Source organism: Haplochromis burtoni, unplaced genomic scaffold (genome assembly GCF_018398535.1).
Source record: "Haplochromis burtoni strain Fernald_Lab_line unplaced genomic scaffold, NCSU_Asbu1 Contig_6, whole genome shotgun sequence".
Classification (NCBI taxonomy): domain Eukaryota; kingdom Metazoa; phylum Chordata; class Actinopteri; order Cichliformes; family Cichlidae; genus Haplochromis; species Haplochromis burtoni.
The window spans coordinates 770696-781129 of NW_024582367.1; the positions used below are offsets into that span (position 1 = coordinate 770696).

The 10434-nt window shown below is 40.9% G+C and overlaps 3 protein-coding genes across 3 annotated transcripts; 2 read left to right on the top strand and 1 right to left on the bottom strand.

Moving 5' to 3' along the window:
• Positions 1 to 1629: 1629 nt before the first annotated feature.
• Positions 1630 to 3139, top strand: LOC102314396 (bryoporin). The gene is made up of 3 exons (XM_005913799.3): positions 1630 to 1748; positions 1956 to 2080; positions 2567 to 3139. The coding sequence occupies exons 2-3, from the start codon at positions 1977 to 1979 to the stop codon at positions 2991 to 2993; spliced, it is 531 nt and encodes a 176-aa protein (XP_005913861.1). The 5' UTR covers positions 1630 to 1748; positions 1956 to 1976; the 3' UTR covers positions 2994 to 3139.
• Positions 3140 to 4305: 1166 nt separating this feature from the next.
• On the top strand, positions 4306 to 5431 carry LOC102314096 (DELTA-stichotoxin-Hcr4a). Its single transcript, XM_005913798.3, has 3 exons — positions 4306 to 4454; positions 4574 to 4694; positions 4859 to 5431. The coding sequence occupies exons 2-3, from the start codon at positions 4591 to 4593 to the stop codon at positions 5307 to 5309; spliced, it is 555 nt and encodes a 184-aa protein (XP_005913860.1). The 5' UTR covers positions 4306 to 4454; positions 4574 to 4590; the 3' UTR covers positions 5310 to 5431.
• LOC102313805 (endonuclease domain-containing 1 protein) lies at positions 5421 to 10010 on the bottom strand. Its single transcript, XM_005913797.3, has 2 exons — positions 9583 to 10010; positions 5421 to 6960 (listed from the first exon to the last, which is right to left on the bottom strand). Exons 1-2 carry the CDS (start codon positions 9904 to 9906, stop codon positions 6325 to 6327), a joined length of 960 nt encoding a protein of 319 aa, XP_005913859.1. The 5' UTR covers positions 9907 to 10010; the 3' UTR covers positions 5421 to 6324.
• Positions 10011 to 10434: the final 424 nt, after the last annotated feature.

A 10434-nucleotide genomic window follows, 5' to 3' on the forward strand; every position in this document is an offset into this window, starting at 1 on the left:
GATATAGTATAAAGTCATTAAAGTTCATAGAATGAGTGTCAGGAACACTGCAAACATGATCAATTATCATTTAAAAAAACTTCTTACTTCAGGACTTTATACACACAGTGACCACAGGATGGTGCTACACACACACACACACAAATAAGACTGGCAGCAACGCAATTATCATTTATCAGCCTTCCACCTGCCTTCCTGTGTATTATAATCAAATACATAGCTATGTAACCTCCAACTGCATACAGAGAAACTCAATACAAGTCAGCATTAAAACAACTCTTCTAATACATATCGATTATAGGAACGTTAATAAAAGACTATTAGTACAGATTTCCTATTATAGAACAATAACCATTTATGAAACTTTTTTCTGGTGAAAGCACTACATGTTCATGTGTCACACCTTATCAGTCATTCAAAGAACGCAACATCTGGGGCTCAAGGTGTCTCCTGAAATCTCCAACAGGCTCATTTTTTAGTTTAGCATTCGCTTCCATATAGCAGACCTGCTATAGGCCTCACCTTCGCTATTTGAAGTCACTGAACTGAACCTCACAACTCTGCTTGTGCTGTGTTTTACTGACAGTTCAATAGATCTGTGCTTCTTTCAGATATTTTAGTTCTAGTTTTAATGTTTTTATTAGTTTGTCCTTTAATTAGGTCACACTTGTCTCGGTGCGCTGCAGTGTTAGTTTAAAATAGTCGATAGGTTCTTTTACTATCTTAAATCCAGTAGTCCCACCAGTGGTGACCGCCCCACTGTCTGTCTGTGGTAGAAAACTTAAGAAAAGACATACATGGTAATCGGAGCACTAGGTGCAGTGACTCCCAAGCTAGGCGAGTGACTCCAACAGATCCCAGGAACAACAAAGGAGATCTCTGTCCAGAAGAGCGCAGTCCTAGGAACATCTAAGATACTGTGCAGGACCCTCAAGCTCCCAGGCCTCTGGTGGAGGAGCTTGAAGGATAGCCTGCCCGCAGGGGTGGGCGGGTAACTTTTAAAAAAAATTGTTTTTACTAAAGCCGCATGTATTTATAGTCCTGTTGCTCTTTTTTTTTGTCATTTACCATTTCTTTTTGGTCACTTTGTGCTCCATTTCTATTTGGTTCTCATTGTTTGTCTTATTTGTACTTTTGCATGTTTATGCAGTAATTCTGCTTTTGTATTGTCATTCTGCAATTATTTGTTGGGTCACAGCAATCTGTAATCCCTCTTTGTGTTTTTAGTCATAATATGTCTGAATGTGAACTGCTGGGCTGGTAACTTTTCTGCTTTCTCACTTCCAGTTTTTGCATGTTGGGACAGGCTGCGGATTCAAACATCAAGGACAAACAAATATTTAAACATCCAGACCTTTAAAAAAGGGTGTGTTGAATTCATTTGTGTCCATGAATCATGAAACTGTTGCAAGAATGTTAAATCTCCTGTGAAGAGACAGACTGTGGAAACCCCCCCCAAAGAAAAGCAGAATTTCATGTCAGCTGCAAAGATAGACCGGTTCAGGTGGTTTAAGGATCGTGAGGTTTTGGGTGCAACTCTGCACTCGTTACCAGACTCGCAGGTACATGTGAAGTGATCACATACTGTTTGATTGAAAGCAGAGAGAAAGAGAAAGGCACGCCCACTTAACTGAAGCTCATGTGTTAGGTGTGACAGAGAGGGCGTGACTTTAAACTCATCTCCAAATCGAAGTCTGACCTGTTTTCAGAGGACTCTCTGCCATCCTGTGTGTGTCACCTAACGCGAAGTAAGTGCTCATTTCTGCAGGTGTTTTTGTCAATTTGTGAAATTAGTGAATACAGATATTTAATAGGGACTTTTTGGCTATATGTAATGTTTCGTGTTTACTTCATCTTCAGTTCATATTCCAGTGTTTATTTCAGCAGGACAGCTAAAACATTTCATGACAGAGCTTTGCTGCACTTTGCACGGCTCACACCTGTTTTTCTTGTAGCCGTTACCAACAGTCGTCACCATGGCTGAAAATGCAGAGGCCCACTCCACCACTCTCACCACCAATCGCAACTGCACCATGGAAATCACCAACATCACCACCGCCTACTGCCTCGTCAACCCAAAGTAACAGAGCCCAAACTATTTCTCTTTTACTCCAGCATAAAGTTTTTGATTTCTTTGCTTATGTAAGAGAGCATTTATTGTTTGCAGTTAAACAAAAACAAAGACATTTATCTTTTAAAATTTCAATGCCCGTGTGATGCAAAATTATCAAACGTCAGACAAAAAGACCCGTCTATCACTCTTTAACACAAGTTATTTCTGCCATCCATCATTTGTTACTTTGTATCCTTGTGGTTTCTTGTGTCTGCGTTTTAATTGTAACCAATATTTTTTACTGATGTGTAAAAAATGGCCAGAATGATATTTTCATGTCCTTTGATATTTAAACATTAGTCCTGTTGAGTCTGTAGTTGATGAGCTTGCACCACCTCCATCAGTGCCAGAGTTAAATGTCTGATGGCATCAACAGTCAGAAGGATATTGCACAGTTGACTGTTTTTACATTAATAAACCTTTGATCGTTTCCTCTGCCCTCCTTCCTTTCAGGGTTCACATGGAAAGTGGCTTCGCCCACAGCCCTCCGCAGCCCACCGTGCGCACCACTAAGACAGAGGTGTGCTCTTTCACCAAGGATGACAACACAGCATCAGGTGCTGCGGGTGTGCTGACCTATGACCTGTTTGACATGCGCAGCCGCCGCTGCGATGGCATTGTGGCCATCATGTTCTCCGTGCCGTTCGACTACAACTTCTACAAGAACTGGCTCGGCGTGGGCGTCCTTGATAAATCGAAAGCTGTCGACAGCAAGTTGTTCAACTACATGTACAACGACAAGAACTGCAGCGACTTTGTCCGCTACGAGGCCAAAGGCTCAGGGCTGGTGTACAGAGGCAAGACGGTGGATGTGAGGGCATGTATGTCCGATGAGGGCAAAGCTATTGTTAAACTGGAGCTGTATGACAGGATGGGCTAAAGAGTCTGGTTGTATTAGGTGTGAGAATAAAATGTTCGCAAACAAGTGTGTCGAGTGTATTTGCTGATATTCCTGAAAACTAAAGTGCAAGTTGTCATCCTTATGGTTTAGAGGTGCTTTAAACAAATAAAAAACAATTCAACTGACTTGTTGTCCTCTGTGTTTCTTTGTTCAATCTAAAAATAAATTGTTGGACATGACTTCAAATGTTTGCATGCAAAAGTGAATAAAAATGTAGCTAATCATTCTCAACCCTTAACCCAGCCTGTGACTTGTCCCACTATTTTCCAGTTATTTACTGAGGAATTTCTTCTAAAGTTAGGGTTTAAGTTCACTGCTGACAACACTTCCTGCTTACTAATGGTACGATGGAACAAAAGAGTATAAAACTGCAAAAAATACTATAAGTATTTTAAAATAATGAGTGTTTTAAAAGAGAGGAAAAGGGAGTTGTGATCATCATTAGTTCTTCCTCAAATTGTAGTCTTTACTTTTATCTTACTATCTAACTTATTATCTCATCCTTAAGATGTCGTTTTCATTGTTGTGAGCCATCGTTATGAAGCTAATATAAAGGTTTTCAAATTATATAGTATTGAATAAGTGTCCTAACCTCCCCAAAAGTATTACGGATGCATGCTTTATTCTAGAGCATCCTAATCTCTAATCTAAACACTATTTCCCTGTAAAATCATCAGGTGTTCATCTCTGACATGCTGCTCCTGTAATCTGCTCTGCACAGTCACACAAATACAGACCAATAACATTACCCTGCTGTGGTATTTTGTTTGGTCATTGCATGTAATTTTATTGAGTTATTTAATATATCTTTTTAATAAGTTATGTTTAATGTTTAGTGCCTATGGCCACCGTGTATCACATCTTTTCTTATCTTGACAAGGATGAATAACTCTTCCTGTTCTTCCAATGGGATTACACAGTAATATTAGGAGTGCAGGGTCTATTATAAAGTATTATAACCTCTTCTTATCGGAATTTTTTAAGTTTAAAGTTAATTTTCTTGTTGGTTTGGTTTGGGGAATAGGTTATTCATCAACCTTTCAACAGACATGTTTCAAACTGTCTAAGCCCTCTGCAGAGACGAAGCATGTTTGTTTCCTCATGCAGACAATGGAAAAACAAAATCACAGACCCAGAAAGAAAAGGTGTAGTGCAGAAAAATCCCACAAACCTCAACAAACCAGTTCGTAGTTTCACAAATTGACAGCAGTGTGAGAACAAAAAGACTACAGTTATCCTGTGCTGTTATTGTTAGCTACACCCTTTGCTTTACACCTCTGCAGACATGCGATGGGAAGCAACATGGGAGGTGGATGCATGCTTATGGGTGGAGACACCTTTGGGTGCAACGCATTCCCCAACGAGACTCATGTAAGAGCTGAACTCAGTGTCTCAAATCTGTCCAAGCACGAGTCAGCTACGTACCAGTGATCCCGACAGGTAAGACGCTTCATTCCTGCTCAGTTATTTGAGGGTTTCAGATGGATTTGCATTTTTATTTCAATTGGTTAAACTCATTCACAGATCTGCAGTTTACACTTCTGTTCTGTCTGTCACAGCCTTTACAAGCCACACCATGAGTGAATCTGCAGAAGCTTTGGCTGCCGCTGTCGAAAGCCGAAGGAACGTCACCATAGAGATCACTAACCTCACCAACAACTACTGCCTGATTGACCCTAAGTATGTCCAAAATAAATGCACTTTTGCTCACTTTGTCTGTACAGATTAAAGTTAGAATATGCTTTACGTGCAGCTTGACAAATATCCAGTTAGGAAAATTCTTTTTCAAATTTTGCCTCCTGCTTTCATTTTTTCCTCACTTTTGCTGCTGTTAAAAATTAAAGGCTTTTCCTGGAAAGTGGCAGCTGCCGCAGCCCCCCACAACCGACTGTACGTCCACAAAAGACTGAAGTGTGCAACTTCGGCAAGGGCAAAGCCAAAGCCACTGGGGCAGTGGGCGTGCTGACCTACGACCTGTTCAAGAAGGAGCTCAACAGAGCCGATGAGACACTCGCTATAATGTTCTCTGTGCCATATGACTATAACATGTACAAGAACTGGTTTGCCTTGGGAATCTACAAGAAGGGCAAAGAGTGCAATGAGAGCCTGTTTAAAGAGATGTATTACAACAAAGAGCAGGTGGGATTCGTGCGGGTGGAGGCCAAAGGCTCCGACCTCACCTTTGAGGGCGGGAGCCTGGACATCAAGGGTACCATGTCCCCCCTGGGCAGGGCCATCATGAAGGTGGAGATCTGGGACAAGCTCTTCACTCCCCACATGCAGCAATCTTACTGAGTTGTTGATTCATGTTTGTCAGAGTAAACCTGCTTGAAACACCACCGTGTAGCCAACTGTACACCTGTGCTACTGTATTACCTGTAAATGCAATAAATTCTTACTAGTCTGATGTGATAAAACACAAGTGTCAGTGATCATTTGACATGAAATACACACAACGACAAACCAGTTGGGTTTGACTTGTGGAGCAGGTGACTGAGTCTGTTACTCATTACTTTGATTGGGGCATGAAGTACAAACAAAACCAGCAGGTTTGGGAAGTAATTCATTACAGTTACTCAAGTACTGTGTTTGAATATAATTTTAAGAGTCAAGCTTTACATTTTTAATCATCTGTGGAATTTTACAACATTTTGATTCAGACAGTGGAAGCTGATTTAGGACACAAACACTGCAGCAATGAAAATCTTTTCTATATCGATTTATTATAGTTTCTGTCATTTGCAGGTGCACATATTAACACATACTATGTGCTGTTAGATAAATCGGATATACTTTATGCACCCAAAAGGGAAAATTAGGACATTCCAATTTCTCAATAGTAAAAAATAAAAGAACAATATGTAGTAATATAGATGTTGCATGTAAGAGTTGGAGTCATTGCCACTTTTTCCCTTTGGGGCAAAGATATAGAAGTTATAGATCAGGTTATGAAAAGTTTTCTTTGATACTTCAAGTATATTTGGCTAACAAAACATCTGTGCTCTACTTTGGTAGGAATGTGCATTGTTGTTTAGTACCTGAGTAGTTCTTACACCACTGATCATTATTAGTTATTTAGTGAATCAGAATCAGAATATGAATTAGTTTGATACATACATACAACTTCAGCCGAAATGTGGAGCTACATGTATTGCACAAGGACACCACCTAGTGGTTTAAAGTGTTTTGTGCATACTTGAACTCAGCGGCAGCGCGTTGTGTATGAATCATTTCAGTAGTGGTCATTAATATTTGCACTTTGTGTCATTCTCCCCACAGAAATGTGTATATAACAGCATTTATGTATAATTTATGTATTTTCTGTGAGGTCTGATCCAGTGCACTGCTCATAAAACACACTAACAACAGTATTGAATCTGTCCTTCAAGTACATCTCGAGTGTTTCCAGGGACATATTTCTCACATCATATCCCCTGAATTGTTTCTTAACCGTCTTATCAACAGGCACAATCTCCTCGCTGCTGTTGGGGTCGTTGCGTCCGATGCCCGCGTACGTGGGAAAGGCGTTGGTTAGCTCTTTTGGAAGACTTTGGTTGTACTTTGGACAGCAGTAGGCAGACCACATATACTCAGGCACCGCCACGCGGTGATTCTTGAGCCAGTGCTCGTCATTGCGGTAGGGGATGATGCCCGTCACGACGTAGGCATCTCCGAGACAGTAGTTTGCTAAGGTGTGATTCACACTGTGCTCCAGAAGTTCCCAAGGCCCATCATTAGAACCGTTCTTTTGGGGAACCACGTTGGTGAGGGTGAAGGTGGAAGAGCGGGTGTCGTGGCTCATGTGGTGGAGGCTGGGGTTCAAGTGGCCACGGGAGTAGGTGGAGTTGATGTAGTCCAGCTGCACTGCCTGGCTCTCCACGATGTTCTGATCCAGAGGGCCTGGGGGGAACTGTTCCATGTTGCCATCTCCCCCTGGGTAGGCTAACTGTTTATCAGCAAAGGAAGAAACGGGGTTTTATTACAGACTTTACACTTCACTGATTTCACAAATGACTTTAAGCTGTTCGGCTAAAATGTTGTCGACACTCCTAAAGCTGCATTTGTACTATTATCAGCAATGCTTCAATGGAAGTACCAGGACTATGCTTTAAACTTAACCTCCCGGTCTACCAGTCCACCTACGGTTGAGAGGGATTTGTCCTAGCCTCATGCTAAATAAGCAAATATTCACAAAATAAAAGATGCTAAGTTATGAAGTTTATTTTGGCATTGCCACTTGATACTGCTTTTAAGTCCAAGACTATAAACATGTTTTCAGTGTGGCTTTCACTTATATGTCACTTTTTTTTTACTCTGGGACTAGACAGGACATCAAGCAAGTGCCCTGTTAAAAATCCTTAAACTGACCAATCTGCAGAAATGAGCAGAAAGCTAAAACTCCACAAGTTGATTCTGTTCATCTGGATTTTTAGTGGGAGAAACGTTTTGTCACTCATCCAGGTGACGTCTTCAGTCTCAGCTGACTGCAGGTTTCCCTAATCTTACAAACAGTACATTTGCATAATGACTGAAACCAGCCCACTGAAGAAACAAAGGGCTGGGAGGTCCAGCCCTTTGTTTCTCCCACTGAAAACGCTACATCCAGATGAACAGAATCAACTTTTGGAGACGCAGAATACTAAGGGTTTTTGCGCAATGTCAGCGTCCTAATTAGAGAAACTACAGAAGCATTGCTTTATATTATTATCATTGCTGTATTTACTAAAGTAAGATAGTTTTTTTCTAGAAGCAGGTGTAAAAACGTATTTTACATATTTAGCTCCAATTGCTCCTTCTCATTGAGAAGTGCTCTTGCTAGTGCCCCCTGCTGTTTGTCCGGATAAACTGCAGCCCATTTCTGTACATTCAGAAGTGTGAAATGCAAAGCAGATCATCACACTGAAATCAAAAGTGGGGACATAAATTAGGCAAATAGAGTCTCAATTTCATTTCCGCCTTTGACTAATCAGAGGAGCAGGGGGGTTTCCGTTTAGGGTGGAGGAGTGGGGTATCTCCTGCTGCACATGTGGCGCTTATGTTTATCGTCCAAAGAACTTTCAGCCTTTTCGTCATTTTATTAGTTGGGATGAGAAATCTTAACACTTTTATTTATTCATATCACACGGCCTTTAACAGGATGTCGTGGAAAGTTTTCTTGATATAAACAGTCAAAGGGTTACAACCACCACCCCCACTTCCTTACAGTCTCACATATTGAGCCAGTGTTGGATATTTTTCACATAGTCTGCATTATAAAAGCGAGAGTGTCCTACAAGAAATATGCGGCACAAAAAAAGAAAAAAAAAAGAAGTGTTATATCCCCTTTCAACCTGTTAACTGTACCGTTAAACAGACATGGCCCAAAAGTTTGGAAGTAGCACAAAATTTGAGTTTCAAACACTTTAACACTTCAGTTTTTATTCATTTATTTCTCTTTATTCACGTTTTTAGTATGGCCAGTCCTCAGAAAGCGATCAGTTTGCAGGACTGATAAAGGCAGGATCAGTCAGGGTTTACCCTTGACACAGATCTCAGCCGTGCCACTGAAAAGTGTCCTGTTAAAAATCCTTAAACTGACCAATCTGCAGAAATGAGCAGAAAGCTAAAGCTCCACAAGTTGATTCTGTTCATCTGGACGTAGCGTTTTCAGTGGGAGAAACGTTTCGTCACTCATCCAAGTGACTTCTTCAGTCTCAGCTGACTGCAGGTTTCCCCAATCTTATAAACAGTACATTTGCATAATGACTGAAACCAGCCCACTGAAGAAACAAGGAGAAAGGTCAATACTGCAAATGCTGACTGTTTGCATTAATTTGCTTTATTTGTCAGTAAAAGTTTGACTTTTGGCCTTGACTTTGCTGCAAGTGAAAATAGGATTAGATAAGTGTACAAAGAGCATCACATAACATAACAAAAACAAACTTCACAAGAGGAAGTTGGGAAAAGCAGCGTTCAAATGAAATATTTGTTCTTCTGCTTCCCACTCCAACTCTACCAAACCATCACAGTCATTTTATTTTGCCTTCCCCATTTAACTCTTGTGTGACTCTTATATTTTGGGGTTTTACAGCGGAACACACATTTTGTGCGTATTCCAGTAAATTTTATCAAATTTCTCCTTGTGGGACAATTAAAGGATTAAAGGATTTACCAAGTCATCTTTTATCTCGTTCAAACATGCAGTGTCAAAAATATTGTGTACCAGCCAGCGCTATAGTAATTATGTCAACAGTCAACTTCCTCCCATAAACCAAATTCCTCTTGACGCACATGCTCGACAATCACATGATTTTCGCTGGCATGTCAACACACTTGGAGCGGTTAACAGTTCTGAGACGTGAAGTGTGCGGCGCGTTTGCACGCAGAGCTGACACAGCACAAAGTCTAAGTTCTGCTTAAACTCGGTTTTTTTCTTTTAGTTTAGTTTAGTTTAGTTTTTGTGTTTTGTGTTTTGTTTTTTACTTTGGTCTGTTTCCATTCCAGCTTCAATAATCACCATGATGCATGCTATCTATTACTTTTGTTGTTCTTTTTAATATAAATACACACGGATTATTCAAACTCTCACCTGTGGCTCAAACTTCCAGGATGCTGAGGGTCTCTTTCCCGCAGGTACTGTGTACAAATAGGCGGAAAACCAGGGCGAGCGGCGGGGTCGGCTGTACAGGGTGGCGAACCGATACTTGTTGATAAAACGCTGGCAGATCGGCGTCCCTGCCAGACCCTTAGGGGGCCAAGACCTGTAAAAGAACTGCAGGCACGGAGTGAAGGTCCCGACATCCGCAGCGCACAGCGAGCAGCCTGCAGCAAAGAGCAGGGCGAGCAGAGCGCACAAACGAGGCATTTTACCGGTGGCGAAGCGAGTCTCTTTAACCTCCCAGAGCCTTTTCATACATTCACACAAAGACGCGATGCCACTCGTGGTTTTTCCCTTTACATCAACACGTGACCTCCTTAAAGCAGAAACAGTTTCAGTGATTAAAAAAAAGAAGGAAATAGGATTACAGAATCTGTCCACCGTGTCAGCGCCATCGCAGTAAATTCCAGCTGATGTAGAACATCTGTTCAACCATGTCAGCGTTTATTTGTGACGTTGTATTTAACAAGAAGTACAAAAAAAAAATCCATAAAAGCGTAAATTAAAGTAAGAACACGAAACACCTCATTGCTGGACACAGGTAGAGAATAGTTTTAAGTGTGTCTGGGTTGGAGGTATGGGATGTTGGATTGGCACATCAAAAAAATAAAAAAAATTTTTAGAACACATTTTAAAGTCTCATTAGAGCCACCATCACACAGTAGAAACAAAAGTTAACTTTACTTTGCAAAGAAATCAACAACTCCTCAAGACAGCAAGTGATCGATGTGTAATGATCAGCTCTTCATAGTGATAAACGTAAATATTTTATGGAGTGAGCCC